This window comes from Chelonia mydas, chromosome 7 (assembly GCF_015237465.2).
Source record: "Chelonia mydas isolate rCheMyd1 chromosome 7, rCheMyd1.pri.v2, whole genome shotgun sequence".
Classification (NCBI taxonomy): domain Eukaryota; kingdom Metazoa; phylum Chordata; order Testudines; family Cheloniidae; genus Chelonia; species Chelonia mydas.
Genome location: NC_057853.1, coordinates 123,418,332 through 123,435,400, shown reverse-complemented (window position 1 = coordinate 123,435,400; position 17,069 = coordinate 123,418,332). Strand labels below are relative to the sequence as shown.

The 17,069-nt window shown below is 53.0% G+C and overlaps 1 protein-coding gene across 6 annotated transcripts in view; it reads left to right on the top strand.

Annotated features, from left to right (window-relative positions):
* Positions 1-17,069, top strand: part of LOC102947521 (dynamin binding protein) — an 82,838-nt gene that overhangs the window by 47,841 nt on the left and 17,928 nt on the right. For 4 of the 6 annotated variants that reach the window (XM_037903605.2, XM_037903606.2, XM_043552396.1 and 1 more), the window contains 4 exons: positions 11,412-11,599; positions 13,961-14,060; positions 16,061-16,208; positions 16,799-16,816. In XM_037903605.2, coding sequence (XP_037759533.1) covers positions 11,412-11,599; positions 13,961-14,060; positions 16,061-16,208; positions 16,799-16,816 — 454 coding nt within the window. Of the gene's footprint in view, positions 1-10,266; positions 10,301-11,411; positions 11,600-13,960; positions 14,061-16,060; positions 16,209-16,798; positions 16,817-17,069 lie in introns of those variants that run through there. The other 2 variants (XM_043552397.1, XM_043552395.1) reach the window with 2 other exon arrangements.

Below are 17,069 nucleotides of genomic sequence, written 5' to 3'. Positions count from 1 at the left end.
CATACGCAATAATAAGTGCCACACACATTTCCCTGCCTCAGTTTCCTCACCATTCAAGACCATTCTTTGGGCTTGGGTCATCCAGGTTCTTCTGCTGCAGTGCATGGCTTGGGTTCTGTCTGGTAACTTTCCACCCCCCCCCCCTTTCCTTCTTCCCTTTGAGAGGTCAGGTAAAACGGGGTTTCCCCTAGAATGCAGTTACTCTTTAGTATAACTATTGACTGGATGTTAAAAGTAAAGTACTGGGGAAGACTGACACCACCTTGCTAGGCCACAGTGGAGAGACATATAGGGGCATTCGTGGTATGGTAATTTCCATAGCAACAGCTTCACAATATCATCCAAAATTGATTTTTTGTTGTTGTTGCAGAAAATGCAAACATCATCCTGGGATGTATTAGCAGGAGTGTTGTAAGCAAGACACAAGAAGTCATTCTTCCACTCTACACGTGGTCCTGATTAGGCCCCAGCTGGAGTATTGCGTCCAGTTCTGGGTGCCACATTTCAGGAAAGATGTGGACAGATTGGAGAAAGTCCAGAGAAGAGCAACAAAAATGATTAAAGGTCTAGAAAACATGACCTATGAGGGAAGATTGACAAAATTGGGTTTGTTTAGTCTGGAGAAGACTGATAGGGGATGTGATAACAATTTTCAAGTACATAAAAGGTTGTTACAAGGAGAAGGGAGATAAATTGTTCTGGTTAACCTCTGAGGATGGGAGAAGATGTAATGAGCTTAAATTGAAGCAAGCGTTGTTTAGTTTGGACATTAGGAAAAACTTCGTAACTGTCAGGGTGATTAAGCACTGGAATAAATTGCCTAGGGAAGTCGTGGAATCTCCATCATTGGAGATTTTTAAGAGCAGGTTAGACAAACATCTGTCAGGGATGGTCTAGATAATACTGAGTCCTGCCATGAGTGCAGGGGACTGGACTAGATGACCTCTTGAGGTCCCTTCCAGTCTTACACTTCTGCAGATTAAGCCCATCACTTCTCGTCCTACCTTCAGTGGGCCTAGAGAATAATTTATTACAGTCCTCTTTATAACTGCCCTTAACATATTTGAAGACTGTTATCACATTCCCCCTCAGTCTTCTTTCATCAAAACTAAACATGCCCAGTTTTTTTTACCCTTTCCTCGTAGGTCATGTTTTCTAAATCTTTTATCATTTTTGTTGCTCCTCTCTGGATTCTGTCCGGTTTGTCCACATCAATTTTTGATCCATTCTAACCCCCAGATCCTTTTCAGCAGTACTGCCACCTACCCAGTTATTCCCCATTTTGTGGTTGTGCATTTGATTTTTCCTTCTTCAGTGAAGTGCTTTACGCTTGTCCTTATTGAATTTCATCTTGTTGATTTCAGACCAATTCTCCAATTTGTCAAACCCTCCAATTTTAATCCTGTACTCCAGAGTGCTTGCAACCCTGCCCAGTTTGGTGTCACCTTCAGATTTTATAAGCAAACTGTCCATTCCGTTATCTATATCATTAATGAAAATGTTGAATAGTACATGACCCAAGACTGACCCCTGTGGCACCTCACTAAATACACCCTCCCAGTTGAACAGTGAACCATTGATAACTACTCTTTGGGTATGGTCTTTTAACCAATTGTTCACTCACTTCATAGTAATTCAATGTAGACCATGTTTCCCTTGTTTGCTTATGAGCATGTCATGTGGGACTGTCAAAAGCCTCACTGAAATCAAGAAATATCACATCTACTACTTCCCCCTAGCCCAGTAACTCTATCAAAAAAGGAAATTAGGTTGGTTTGGCATGATTTTGTCTTGACAAATCCATGCTGGCTATTCCTTATCACCTTATTATCTTTAACGGCTTACAAAGTGATTGTTTAATAACAATCATTATAAGCTATAATAATGACCATAATGATAATTATTATAAACTATATTAAAATCCCATGCTTCATGTCATTAACTGGTTAACTGCAGGGATCAGGAAGAAGTTTTTTTCCCTGATGCACTCTGTTCTTTCCACCTCTGAAGCTCCAGAGGTTGGCCACAGCCAGAGGCAGGACCCAAATGGGGTGGATCAGTGGTGTGACTTGGTACAGAGAATCCTTTGTCTTAGGAGGTTGGCTGGTGTTATCTTGGTTACCTGCTCAGTGTCAATCTGATCACCAGATTTGGGGCTGGGAAAGAATTTTTACCCCTGTCAGACTGGCAGTGTTCTTGGGGGTTTTCACCTTCCTCCGCAGCATGTGCATGGATTGTCTGCTAGGATCATCTGGGCATACTTCACTTAATCAGTTCCCTGCCGTCTCAAGTGTCTTGGGCATTGGTATTACCTTGATCTCTCCTGGTCTCCGCCTGTGGCCACATAACAGTTTAGTCTCCTGAGGACTGAAATGCTTTAATCTAATTAAAGTATTTGCGCTGAATATAAGGGTATCTGCGTGAACATGAATTGCCAGTGATATATAGGAAATCAGACTAGATGATCTAATGGTTCCTTCTGCCCTTAGACTCCATAAATCTATGAAACCCCACTGCAGGGCAGCCAAGCCCATAGATTCTAGTAAAGCATCCCTGCCCCTGGAGCACATCTTCACTGTCCACTGAGTGGTGTCTTGTTCTAGCATCTTGAGTGGATGGAGCCTGGAAGAATCATAGGACTGGAAGGGATCTCGAGAGGTCGTCTAGTCCAGTCCCTGCACTCAAGGCAGACTACCCTGCTGTTTTGTTCTAGTTTGACCCCTGCCTCCTTCCATCAGGACACTGGCTTTCTTGAATGGGGAATTTAGCCATCCAACGTGGCAATGTCCCAGTACACTATATCTCTAACCTGACTGGCTCTGGCTCTCCCACTCATCCATGCACACTCACACAAGGAGTGTTCTTTGATTGGCAGATCCTAGAGTTGCTGGCACCATTACATAAAACAGATTAGCCCATTGGCCACATGTCAAGTTGTCACACATTCTACAGTAAATTGTGTACCACTCCCTGAGCAAATGGCTTGATGCCTTCTCCCCATACCTGGCTGCTGACTCAAGGGCTGCACCTCTCCAAGAACTGAGCTGACGCTTCTGGTTTATGTCCCGTCCTTTAGTCACTGGACTCTGGTTTGTGTGGTTGAATTTACTGCCTCAGACCAAAGCTCCCTTTAACAGAGCCTTTCTCTGCCATGTGCCTCACCAGTTAGTCCTTGGGACATCACATTTTTTAAATTCCAGAGCTGGAAGGCACCTCTTGGGTCCCATCCAGTCCCTCTCTCAAGAGCCGCTGGAGTATAGTTCTGTACTGTGCTGTTTACTGATGTTTCATCCCTAGCGGTGGGGTTTCCACCCCATCCTATGGGACCCTGTGCCCCAACCAGCTCCATCCCCTGGCAGAGAGTTGGCCTAAGTTTTCTCTCTTTTCTTTCACCACCTCCTTCTTAGTCGATACCCTTGGTATCTATCACCTGAAATAACTCCTCCCTTCTCGGTGTTTAAACAACAGATATTTTCAGACTGTTATTTGCCTCCATGCTCATCACTTGCCTGGGCCTTATTGAAATATGGGGCTGGATTCACCCCACAAATTATGGGTATAACTCCCATTGCCTTCAGAGGGAGTTGGGGATTTGTACCTGCTGAGCCAGGACTGAAAGTGGCTTACAGTACTGAGCTGTTCTCATCTTTCTTCTGCCCCCAATCATCGTTGCTGCTCTTCTTGGGTCTCCCTCCAGTTTGTCTCTCTGTCCATCTACCTCTCTAACCTATCTCAGCATCGTGATGGTATCCAACTGACTCTCTTTGTCTGGGGAGCTGAGTTTCTCAGCATCTTTCTGGTAACGAGGTGCCCAGAAATAAAAGCAGGTTCCCATGTGCAGTTATGCAGGAGCTGAAGCAAGAGGAACTGCCCCCACCCTATTGCCTGATATGATGCCCTTATGCTGAGGGGAGCCTAGATTAAAAGATTCATAGATTGAATGCCGTATGGGATAACTAGAACATCTAGTCTAACCTCCTATATAACAAATACCAAAAAATTTCATCCAGTGACCCCAGTGTTGAGCCCAATAATTTGTGTTTGACTACAATATCTTCCAGAAAGGCATCCGGTCTGGATCTGAAACATCAGGAGATGGAGAATCCACCACTTCCCTTGGTGGTTGGTTCCAATGGTTAATTACCCTAAATCGCTAAAAATGTGTGCCTCAGTTGAGACTCATTCTGGGGGCCCCAAGGCAGCTGGCTGAAACTCAGTCTGGGGAATCGGAGAGATCGCTTCTAGGAGACAGAAAACTTTTGGAGTATCCTGCTTGTTTGCTTCCAGCCCTCTGCAATGAGATCTGCCACAATCAGGTTGATAAGGTTCACTGCTTGAGAGCTCATCTGGGAGTGGCTTCTTGACTCCTAGCCTGCATGAGTAATGCACTTATTTGGGGCACCCTGAAACCACTCATGAAGTGCAGCTATTGCAGAATGTGGCCACATGACCGCTTAAGGGCCTTTGCGCATAAGAGTTAGTGACACCGACTCTTCCTCAGTTGCATTGACTGTGCTCTAAGGCACGAGGCACTGAACAGCATAGGGCTAGCCTATCATGCTCTGTCCTTCTGCAACCACTGAACTCAGCAGAGCTGGGTCTGCTCACCCGCTCTAGGTGGAGTGGCTGATAGGCGGGAATCCGTTCATTGGCTGAGGACGCTCTCCTCCTTCCTATAGCTGGGCATTGGGTAAGGGAGAATCCAGGCTCTTCTCTTCCCTTTTCCTGTTTGCTGAGGGGCAGCTGTTGGTTCTGTAAAGTTATTCGGCTCCTGCTTTTTCTTCAATTCAGGAGGTGCCCTTCTATGCTGAGATGTTTAGTTACCATTTGGTGAGCTGCCCCTGGGCTGAGCTGTCTAAGGCTACACTACAGCTTATGTTGGCAGAAGTTATATCGCTCAGGGGTGTGAATACCGCCCCCCCAAGCGACGTAAGGGCTGGTCTATGCTAATGCTGTAAGTCCGTTTAAGTTAAGCTAGTTCAGTTATGTAACTGAAGTCGATGTAACTTAGGTCAACTTACAGCGGTGTCTACACCATGCTGTGTCAATGGGAGACGCTCTCCGTTGACATAGCTGTACAGACATCTATGGAAGACGCTGTCCCATCAACTTAGCGTGTCTTCACCAGACCCGCTAAATCAACTCTGCTACATCGATTGCAGCAGTGCCGATTTAGCTGGTAGTGTGGACATGGCCTAAGTTACACTGGCCTAAGCGCTGGCCTGGACAGTGCTGTGTTAGCAGAGTTCTCACCAACATAGCTACCGCCTCTCACGGGGGCTGGAGTCGTTAAGCCGGCAGGAGAGCTGTCGCCCGTCAGCTTAGAGTGGCTACACAAGAGAGCTTACGGTGGCACAGCTGCATCAGTGCAACTGCGCTGCGGCAAGCTCTCAAGTGTAGCCATGCCCCAAAAGCAGTAACATGGCTTAAAGCATAAATACAGGCAAATTCTCTGTCTCATCCCAACAGAATTTCTTCCCTTATCTGGGGCATCAGTTCCATGGGAGAACACCGCTCATTAGAGGGCTGGGCAGGGACCTGGAGAATTCTTTTAGGCTATGACAGCAATTACCCTGAATGTCTGTCACATTGTTGCTGGTTATTCATGTGTCGCTTCTCTGCACATTCCTGAGCAGGACACCTGCTCCTCCTGGATCCCAGAACAACGCACCTGTTATTGGATCCTGGGAAGAGGGGCGGGCTGGGGGGAACAACTGTGGAGCAGCTTCAATGGGATCTATATAGATGTATGTTAGTGAAAGGGGGGGAGCATGGAGCAGCGGTTACTGGGCCCTGGGGAGCTTCTGTTCAGCCCCAAGGGAGCTTTGCAGTAGGGGAATATGTTCCCTAAACAGCCTAATGCCAGCTCTCCTTTGTACTTGGTTGCACAGTCTAGTTAGGATTTGTAGATTCTGCCACAGGGAGTTGCATTCTGGGTGCCTCTGAACTTGGACTTCCCCTCTGTACAGTGGAGACTTTTGCCACTAAGTGCAGAGTCCTGGTGCTAAAGGGAGTCTCTGGGCATTGTGCTCTCAGCTTTGCAGTGGGTCTGAGGAACAGACATGAGCTGGGGACATCCCAGCTGCACCACTAGGAATGCAAGTCCTAGAGGCATCTATTCCTGAATGACAGGGCATGGTCAGAGATTGGCCTCAAGTGGAGATGGTGTGAACTCCAGTTCTGCAAGGGGCTGGCAAGATGCTGTGTGGGATGTACTTGTGCTGCTTAGGTTTCAGAGTAGTAGTCATGTTAGTCTGTATCCGCAAAAAGAAAAGGAGGACTTGTGGCACCTTAGAGACTAACAAATTTATTTGAGCGTAAGCTTTTGTGAGCTACAGCTCACTTCATCGGATGTATGCAAAAAGCTTATGCTCAAATAAATTTGTTAGTCTCTAAGGTGCCACAAGTCCTCCTTTTCTTTTTGGGCTGCTTAATGACTCACTGGGCATGGACCCCGCCCCCCGGCTCTGGCTGCTGCAGCTTTCCGCCCCAAAATTAGCCACCGTTGTTAGCACTGATTCAGCCCCACTGATGTGAGCACTGAGTGCAAACAGGGCTGCAGGCAGCTGCTAGCATTTTTACCACCATATCATCTAACCCTGCCAGAGCACAGCTTGACGTCAAGGGGGAGCTGATCCTGCCTTAGCAGTGGTGGGAAAGTTGGGGAAGGAAGATGAGCCGAGATAAAGCCTTTGATACCATCCAAAATGAACATACCGCAGGGTGCAGGCCTGCTTACCAGGGGTTGTCAGGGTGTCTAGTCACCGGAGCAGAGATCCAGCCCAGTGGCATGAGACTGGAGTGAGTGCGTAGTGCATGCGGACAGAGTGCATTGGAACATTTTTGTCATCGTAGTTTTCTGTTGGAAAATTTTTCATGAAATCATATTGATTTCTATGAAACTTCTTGCCAAATGAAAATTCTGAGTTGTGACTAGTTCTAGTACAGAATCACCTTGTGTTGCAATGTGGGGCTTGGCCTGGGCGGTGGGTGGCTCCAGCATTTGGGGAGGCTGGCACGAGCAGCAGAAGCTCCTCTGGTGCCTGGACCATGGCTCTGTCCTGAGGCCCACCTCAGTTTGGCCCCTTCCCCCCGAGGCCCTGCCCACGCTCTGCCCACATTCTGCCCCAAACCCCGCTCCCACTCGGCCTCCCCGCCAGCCGCTCGCCATTGCTCCTCTTCTCCACTGTGGGAGTGAAGGAGAGGAGTGACTTGGCAGGTGGTGGGGTCTTCAGGGGAAGGGGCGGAGCAGGGATGGGAAGGTGGGGGAAGAGTGGGAGTGGGACCTCGGGGTAGGCGGGGCAACAGCCCAGGCATCTGTTCTGTCAAAGGCAGTAGGTTGGCAGCTGTTTGGGGAGGCCTAGCGTCCCCTGGCCTTTAATACCTGCCGCCCATGGGGCTTGGCTTGTTAGAAGGGCCGTAAGCAGCTACAGATGAGGATCATTTCCCTGGTTTTGTTACATATTCAAGCACCTTCTCCCATTCCAAGTGCAAATCCTGCTCCATTCCTGCACTGGTTATTATTTATAATTTATTTGTATTACCATAGTGCCTAGGAGCCCCAGGCATGGCCCAGGACCCCATTGTGCTAGGAGCTGTACAAACACAGAACAAAGCTGTCCCTGTCCCAAACAGCTTACAGTCTAAGGGCTTTTCTACACTGGCACTTTACAGCACTGCAACTTTGTCGCTCAGGGGTGTGAAAAAACACCCTCCTGAATGCAGCAAGTTTCAGCGCTGTAAAGCCTCAGTGTAGACAGTGCACCAGTGCTGGGAGCCACGCTCCTGGGGTTGGTAGCTACGCCCCTCATGGAGGTGGGTTTTTTAGAGCGTTGGGAGAGCTCTCTCCCAGCGCTCTGCCATGACTACACAAGCCATGTTAAAGCGCTGCGTTGCCAGTGTAGACTAGCCCTAAGCCTAAGACAGCTGGATCCACACAGAAGAGGGAGTTCAAAGAACTGATTGGGGCAGAGGGGTTTCAGCAGTGGGCAGAAGCTGGAGTGGAGAGGTTCTAGCATGGAATTGGAGGAGAGGAACTCCAGACTTTGTGCCTGTATGTCCCTGAATGTTACTGAGAGACGCCACTGGAACTGGTGGGCGACTTTTTAGCTCAGCAGCAATAAAACCCAAGCGATATGGAGTGGGAAACTATGCCCGAAACTCCATCCCATACAGGTTTCAGAATAGCAGCTGTGTTAGTCTGTATCCGCAAAAAGAACAGGAGTACTTGTGGCACCTTAGAGACTAACAAATTTATTAGAGCATAAGCTTTCCTGGGCTACAGCCCACTTTATCAGATGCTTAGAATGGAACATATAGTAAGAAGATATATATATATACACACACACAGAGACACATAGAGATAAGTTGGAAGTTGCCATACAAACTGTGAGAGGCTAATTAGTTAAGATGAGCTATTATCAGCAGGAGAAAAAAAATTTTGTAGTGATAATCAAGATGGCCCATTTAGACAGTTGACAAGAAGGTGTGAGGATACTTAGGGAAATAGAGTCAATATGTGTAATGACCCAGCCACTCCCAGTTTCTATTCAAAGCCAAGTTAATGGTATCTAGTTTGCATATTAATTCAAGCTCAGCAGTTTCTCGCTGGAGTCTGTTTTCGAAGCTTTTCTGTTGGAAAATTGCCACCCTTAAATCTTTTACTGAGTGGCCAGAGAGGTTGAAGTGTTCTCCTACCAGTTTTTGAACGTTATGATTCCTGATGTCAGATTTGTGTCCATTTATTCTTTTGCATAGAGACTGCCAGTTTGGTCAATGTACATGGCAGAGGGGCATCCCCTACAGTTCCTGCAGGCAGATCCTCTGAGGGGGTAGGAGGCTCTGGACAGAGCTTAGAAGTGGGAGAGAAACAGAGCCCAAAGGAGGAAATGCCCCTGAATGAGGGACTCAGTCTGGGGCCCAGGGAAAGGATGGGGATGCAGGCTTTGTGGCTGGCCGGCCTGTGCTGCCCCTTTAAGAGCAGGCGGGAGGGCAAGTGGTGTACTTGAAAGTTGCTGGGACCCCAGAATCTGCATGGATAAAATGTCTCAGAACTTGCCTGAGAATGAGGGGGCTGGACTGCTGAGGAGCATCAGGTGGGACGGAAAATCAGGAAGCAGGCAGCTGCCAAGGAAGGGCACAGACAGGGAGGCAGGAGCCCATCCACATGCTCACCTGCAGACCCTGTACCGCCTGTGTGTGCGTGTGTTCCACCTGATCTACCTGGGTGTGTCTGTTTAGCCACCTAGCCTGCCTGCTCTGTCTGTCCACTCAATTCAGGGTGCTTTATTGGGGTGACACGCAATTCACGTGCTGCCGGCATGTATCAGAGACAGACCCCGTGGCTCCATCAGCAGGTCTGGTCTGCCAGGACAAGACTTCACACTCTGTCGGGCTTTGAGCCCTGGCCATTCCTGCTCTGTAGCACAATGCCATCTGTCCATCTCGCCCATGTGCGTGTCTGTCTGTCCCACTTTGCCTGTGTGTGTCTGTCTGCATTGTTCTGCCTAGGGGCATGTCTGTCCTGCTGTGCGTGTGTATATGTCCTTCTGTCCTGCTCTGCCACTGTGTGTCTGTCCTCCTCTGTGAGAGTGTGTATGTGTCTCTCCCGCTCTGTCCATTTGTGTGTGTGTGTGTCCTGCTCTGTGTGTGTGTGTCTGTCTGTCTGTCTGTCTCCCCCGCTCTGCTCGTGTTTGTGCATTCCCTTTGATGCTTAGCAGAGGGAGACACTGGGCAGGGAGCCTGGACCCTGGCTGTGCACTCGGACCCCAAGGATGAGGGCAATGCGAGTGGCTGCATCTGCTCAGGCCCAACCCTCGTCATGGCCAGTCCAGCGTGCACAGACTGAGTCTGGCCTGGCCTGTTATCTTTGGTGTAGCAGCAGGGGAACGTTTGGCATCTAGGATCCAGGAGGTTGGTTGTGTGGACTGTGGCACTTCCCTGGAAGCTGATGCCAGAGCCTGCAGACCCCACACAGGGCACTTGGAGGCCATTCCTGGGTGTGGTGTGTGGGCCCCACGCTCTGGAAAGAGCAAAGGGAAAATGATGGAGACAAAATGCCATGCTCTGGGGAGCTTACCTGTCCATGGAGGGCTCTGGTACTCAGTCCCAGTTGCCTGGGGCAGGAACTCCAGCTCCAGGCTTTGGCACCTGCCGGCTCCATTGTGGCTGCTGGAGTCATTCTCGGCTATTCAGATGGAAATGCCCTGAGCTGGAGAATAGAGGCCCTGTTCCCACAGCGAGGGGCAGTGCAGGGGAGAGGAGAGCCAGGGGCTCCCGGACATGCCCTGCACCCGAGCAGGTAGGTAGCTCTGCAGTGCTTCCTTTCTGGGATCCCACTGCTGAGCGCTTCCCCAATCCTCATCCCAAAGGGAACAAGGAGGAAAGGGGCCCATCCTCAGTGTGGGAAGGGGAAGCAGGTGGGCTGCCTAGTTCAGCAGGGATCAGTGGAGGGACAGGCTAGGGGGTGGGGAGGGGGAGAAGGACACGTCAGCTCTGCAGGGGTTGTTCCCAGTGTCCCATTCTGCACAAGAAGGGATAACTCAAGTCCCTGCCTATTTTCTTCGTGTGTATGCCAGAGTCGGCTTAGTTTTCTCCTCCCCTTTGCCTGGAGCGTACAGTTTTAAACAGCCAGTGTTTCCTAGCTCATTAGCATTTGCATTCAACCCATTTTGAATCCGAACCCCACTCGCAGGGCCTGACACTCCAGCAGGGGCCTGTAAGTGTCTCCAATCTCCCAGTCCGGCCAGACTAGGTGATTGGCCACTGGTCTAGTTGTGTGTTTGAAAGGTGCAGCCCAGGCAGGTCCCCGGGGGTTCAGGAACTAGAACGTTGTGGGGCTGGGAGAGGTCTGTGCAGCAAGGCATGCTCACCTGTTTTGCCTGCTGCCAGAGTCAGGAGGGAAGTGGTTAATACTGGCACCATATTCCAAGGTGGCCTTCAGCATTTCCCGTCCCCCTCAGGCTGAAGTGTATAGACTCCTGGCAGCAGCCTCCCTTTGGAGGTGAGCTGGGGGCTGTGATTGTCTGTGTCCACGCAGCACCAGTCGAATGAGGCGCTAGCGGTCTCCTGCAATACAAATAACCATAATGTGAGAGCGGGAGCACTCCGGGCAGCCCGTGGGGTCAGACCTGGAGCCCTCAGGATTCCTGGAGTCATGGCAGGACATGCCAGCATGCCAGGGTCTGTCCTCAACAGGCTGGAACCTGAGGGCAGGGCATTCCTGCTGGCCAAGGTCCTCGCCATTCAGGGTGGTTCAGCTGCCCTGGGGCTTGGGGAGATTTCTGCCCTGGCGGGGTCCAGGCAATGCATGTGCCTTGGTGATGTCACGGACCCATGGAGGATGCAGACATCAAAGGGGGCCTGGCCATCTGCTGTCAGTCCCTGGAGCTGACCATGCCTGTTTCTTTCAGAAATGACCCTCCTTTCCTCTCAAACTGTGTCCCTGGAGGCAGCATCTGGCGCAGCTGCCACTGAGAAGCAAAGGATGCTAGAGAAGAGGTCGAAGGTCATTGAGGAACTTCTTCAGACAGAACGGGATTATCTCCGAGACCTGGAGATGTGTGTGGAGCAGATCATGGTGCCTCTGCAGCAGGCGCAGGTGGGGAGCCTATGGCATGAGGCGATGGGACAAGAACAGCCAGACAGGATCAAATCCGGGGTCCACTGAGTCCAGTTCCTGTCTCTGACAGCGGCCCCGGCTGGCTGGTTCAGTCCCCCTAGACTCCCCGAGTGGCAGCTGTGGAATCTCCTGCTCCTGGTGGGATGTTTCGCTCTAACTTGTGTCACTTAGTGTTTGGTTTGATTTTTGTTGTGGCTTATGTGACTCGGACCATTATTATTCTCCATAGAAGTGTCCAATCCTCTTCTGAATCTTGCCAAATTCTTGGCTCAGTCTTGTGGCAGTTTTCAGAGTAGCAGCCGTGTTAGTCTGTATTTGCAAAAAGAAAAGGAGTACTTGTGGCACCTCAGAGACTAACCAATTTGAGCATAAGCTTTCGTGGGCTACAGCTCACTTCTTCGGATGTGAGTTCCACAGATTAATTATCAGTGGGGTAAAAACTTATCTCCTTTGATCTGTTTTAACTTTGGTGGCATGAGAGATTGTCGTGGTTACTGGAGCTGGAATACAGCCTGTGGGAGGATGGGGGTGCGAGGCAGAGGTTGCTGTGGGGGGGTGGAGGGTGCGAGGCAGAGGTTGCTGTACGGGGTATGGGGGGTGCGAGGCAGAGGTTGCTGTAGGGGGGATGGAGGGTACGAGGCAGAGGTTGCTGTGGGGGGGATGGAGGGTACGAGGCAGAGGTTGCTGTAGGGGGTATGGGGGGTACGAGGCAGAGGTTGCTGTGGGGGGGATGGAGGGTACGAGGCAGAGGTTGCTGTGGGGGGGATGGAGGGTACGAGGCAGAGGTTGCTGTAGGGGGTATGGGGGGTACGAGGCAGAGGTTGCTGTGGGGGGGGATGGGGGTGTGAGGCAGAGGTTGCTGTAGGGGGTATGGGGGGTGCGAGGCAGAGGTTGCTGTGGGGGCGTGGAGGGTGCGAGGCAGAGGTTGCTGTGGGGGCGTGGAGGGTGCGAGGCAGAGGTTGCTGTAGGGGGGGTGGAGGGTGCGAGGCAGAGGTTGCTGTGGGGGGCATGGAGGGTGCGAGGCAGAGGTTGCTGTGGGGGGCATGGAGGGTGCGAGGCAGAGGTTGCTGTGGGGGGCATGGAGGGTGCGAGGCAGAGGTTGCTGTGGGCGGATGGGGGGTGCGAGGCCGAGGTTGCTGTGGGGGACGGGGGTGCGAGGCAGAGGTTGCTGTGGGGGGGTGGAGGGTGCGAGGCAGAGGTTGCTGTGGGGGTCGTAGAGGGTGCGAGGCAGAGGTTGCTGTGGGCGGGATGGAGGGTACGAGGCAGAGGTTGCTTAGGGGGGACGGGGGTGCGAGGCAGAGGTTGCTGTGGGCGGGGTGGAGGGTGCGAGCCAGAGGTTGCTGTAGGGGGGACGGGGGTGCGAGGCAGAGGTTGCTGTGGGCGTATGGGGGGTGCGAGGCAGAGGTTGCTGTGGGCGTATGGGGGGTGCGAGGCAGAGGTTGCTGTGGGGGGGTTGGAGGGTGCGAGGCAGAGGTTGCTGTGGGGGACGGGGGTGCGAGGCAGAGGTTGCTGTAGGGGGGGTGGAGGGTGCGAGGCAGAGGTTGCTGTGGGGGGCATGGAGGGTGCGAGGCAGAGGTTGCTGTGGGGGAGTGGAGGGTGCGAGGCAGAGGTTGCTGTCGGGGGGTGGAGGGTACGAGGCAGAGGTTGCTGTGGGGGGGATGGAGGGTGCGAGGCAGAGGTTGCTGTGGGGGAGTGGAGGGTGCGAGGCAGAGGTTGCTGTGGGGGAGTGGAGGGTGCGAGGCAGAGGTTGCTGTGGGGGGGATGGAGGGTACGAGGCAGAGGTTGCTTAGGGGGGACGGGGGTGCGAGGCAGAGGTTGCTGTGGGCGGGGTGGAGGGTGCGAGCCAGAGGTTGCTGTAGGGGGGACGGGGGTGCGAGGCAGAGGTTGCTGTGGGCGTATGGGGGGTGCGAGGCAGAGGTTGCTGTGGGCGTATGGGGGGTGCGAGGCAGAGGTTGCTGTGGGCGTATGGGGGGTGCGAGGCAGAGGTTGCTGTGGGGGGGTTGGAGGGTGCGAGGCAGAGGTTGCTGTGGGGGACGGGGGTGCGAGGCAGAGGTTGCTGTAGGGGGCGTAGAGGGTGCGAGGCAGAGGTTGCTGTGGGGGGGATGGAGGGTACGAGGCAGAGGTTGCTGTGGGGGACGGTGGTGCGAGGCAGAAGTTGCTGTAGGGGGACGGGGGTGCGAGGCAGAGGTTGCTGTGGGGGGGATGGGGGGTGCGAGGCAGAGGTTGCTGTGGGGGGCATGGGGCGCTGTGGTGGGGTTGCGGGGGGCATGGGTGAGGTCACTGCAGGGCCTGCCCTTGAGTGATTCTCCCACCTGGATGCCTCTCTTCCCATCTTTGCAGGTGCAGAGTGTGGACTTCGAGGGGCTCTTTGGAAATATTCAGATGGTGATTAGCTTCTCCAAGCAGCTGCTGGGCGCCCTGGAGGCTGGGGATGCTGTTGGTATGGAGTCTGTTATTACTTCTCCCAAGCCAGGCGAGGGCCTGGGACCCTTTGGGGTGGGGGCGGGGGAGAGGGGGAGCTGTTTCAGGGGGAAGGGGCAGTCTCAGCTCATCTGCTGCCTCACCGCCTTGGGCCAGGACAGCCTCGGGCCCTGCTGCTTGTTCTCCAGGTCTTTGTCCCATGCTCAATGACTCCAGTAAGGAGGCTTCCCCGGGAAATCGTTCCATGTCTGCTGGGTCTGTGCGCTGGGACATTCAGATCCCTCCAACCCCCAGGAGGCTCACTGTGTCCTGGGTCTCACTGGAAATGCCCTGGCGCACCTCAGGATATTCCCACTCTATTCCCTTCCTCTCTCTTGTGACCCTCCCCCTCTCCGTGGCTGCCCAGCTCACTCTGCCCCAGTGCTCTCCTCCACTCATGCCAAGGGTGCAGCTCCCCAGACTCTGTCTTGCTCCCCTCCGTGGGCTCGGCTGGCCAGGGATCCTGCCGTTGGGGGTCTCTGGCATTAGGCTCCTTTGATTTTTTTCCAGGTTTTTCTTGACTAGGATAAAAGGTATTTTGAGGTATTAGTGAGCATGTTCTAACTAGTTTGAAGTCCCCTTGGCAGCAGCTCACCCAACAGCCCATGCTAATGGGCAATTTGCCTCATGAGAGCACCCACAGGGATACCTCCTACCACCCCCTTTCTGTCCTCGTCATGGCAAACCCTCAAGGCTGCTCAGTTTCTCACCACTCCCCCTCCCGCCATGCACAGTGGGCACCTCAGGGGCACAATTCCCTCCTGGGCTTTGTGCATCCCAATGGTTGACTGCCCTGGAACATGCCTCGGGGTTATTCTCCGCCCTAGAGGCGGCTTCTCTGCTCCTAGTGACCCTTTGCTCCTTCTGTCTCCTGCCGGAGCTGGGCACTCTGCTCTCTCCTTTGAACTCCCAGGAACTCAGCTCTTTTTGGTTTGCTGCGTCCGACCTGTGACAAACGAGTTGCCCTGGGGTTGGAGAGAGGGGCAGGATGGTGGGGGTGGGAGTATGAGGGTCCTGTGGAGCCTAGAGCAGTTGGGAGGAGGAAGTGCCCAGTGAGGTGCTGACATCTGCTGGGGACTCAGCTGGTAAATGCCAGAGGGATTAGGGGGACCTCCAGAGAGATAGAAGTACTGTACGTTGGTAGTGCAGTCAGCACAGTGGCATGCAAAGCTCAGCTTGAGTACGTGTCCATTAATGTGTGTGCAAAGACAGTCTGAACTGCCCTGGACTCGGTGGGTTTCTGAACATGCCAGACCCTCTGAGGAGAGATGCAGGAGTCAGAGCTATGATCTCATCGTGCTATTGTCCTCTGTCTCCACTGTGCCATGAGCCAGCCTCAAATCCTGCTTCTTCGTCCGTGCTGACTCCCTGGCCTCCCCATTTGTGTGTGAAAACCCTGTCCACATCCATAAAGCCAGTGTCTTTTCCTCCTTGAGTCCATCCTTTGCTGTGCTGTGATACCCGCAGAGCACAGCCAGGGATAATAGCCAGGAGGGTGGGGAGATGAGACTGCTGCCCACTAGGCAAAGTGAACTGGTCTTACTGTTCACCTTGTCTTCCTGCCCACCCCCATGTGTCTGCTTCTGCCTCTGTTGTGTCTTGTTGTAACTCAGGCTGTGGGCTTCGGGGCAGGGACTGTATTTTTGTTCCTGGCACAAGGGGGCCACAGTTGTAGCAGGGCCTTTGGGCACTGCCCTAATACATGTAATAAGTAATGAGTTGGCATGGGGCGCTCGGTGCCAGCAGCTGCACAGGGACGGCAGCGGGCGGAAAAGCAGGAGGATGTACAGGTGCATTAAGAATGATTGGAAAGTAACGTGGGTGCTCTGATATTGCCGTCCCCTCAAGCAACATGTGTGCAGGCGGAGTGGACAGCTCTGGGCATCTCGCCAGGACAGAAATAGAGATTGTAAAGGCACCAGTGCTGTGCAGAGCTCAGGGTGGGCAGGAGTCACTGAGCAGCCTCATCATTCTCCGCAGGGCCAGCATTCCTGGCGCACCAGGCAGGGCTGGAAGAGGTGTACAAAGTGTATTGCCAGAACCACGATGAGGCTATTGCACTGCTGGAGGCCTACGAGAAGGACGAGAGGATCCAGAAACACCTGCTGGACTCCCTGGAGAACCTCAGGTGATTACCTTCCCCACTCCACATCCTGGCCAGGAGTCTGGGCCGCCTCCTTCCCCTCTCTGCCCCTCATCCTGAGCATGCTGAGACAGGAGCCTGCCTTCCTGCCCCTTTTGCAGACTCTCTCTTTACCCCTACAAGAATACACGGGACTGTCTTGGTGCCCAGGTCCCTTTGGTCTCTGAGGCCTTAGCAGAAGAGAAGAGACAACGGTAGAAAAGGCCCCCTGGCCTGAATGCTTCATCTCCCGCTCCCACCCCAGGCAGGATACCTGCAGGGTCCCTCCAGTCACACAGGGTTACAGAGAGCAGCACATCTCTGGGGCGAGGATTCCTGAGCCTTCGGTCCTGTCGGGTCAGTGGCATGACGGCGCTGGCTTCCTTGCCTGGCTGACGTTCTCAGCTGCCTGCTCAGGGTCACAAAAGGCTAATCCCCTGAAGCCAGCAGCTTCAGTCTCTGGGCTCTGGAACAGAGCAGGCAGCTGCTTCCCAGTGTCACTGCAGGGCAGAGGTGCTGGCTGCTGGAGCCTTGCACCTGATCATCCCATTAACCAGCTTCCTTTCCTTGCTTTTCCACCCTCTGCGGCCCTGCAGGAGCCTGTACAGTGAGTGGTAAGTGCCTCCTTCCCATTACTCACTGCATGCCTGTCAGTCTGTCTCAGCCCTGCCACCCATCCCCACAACTAACATCCTCCTTCCCTGGGCTGTGTGCGTGCCTGCAGAAACGTAATGGTGCTGCATGGAGCCTGTGAATGCAGAAGCCTGGGGCTGGGTTTGGTGGGTCTGTGGCTGGGCTGGGCAGAGGAGGGAGGCGTAAAGGGTGTCTGCAGGAGTGTGGCAGAGCAATGGAGAGGCCATGGGGCCA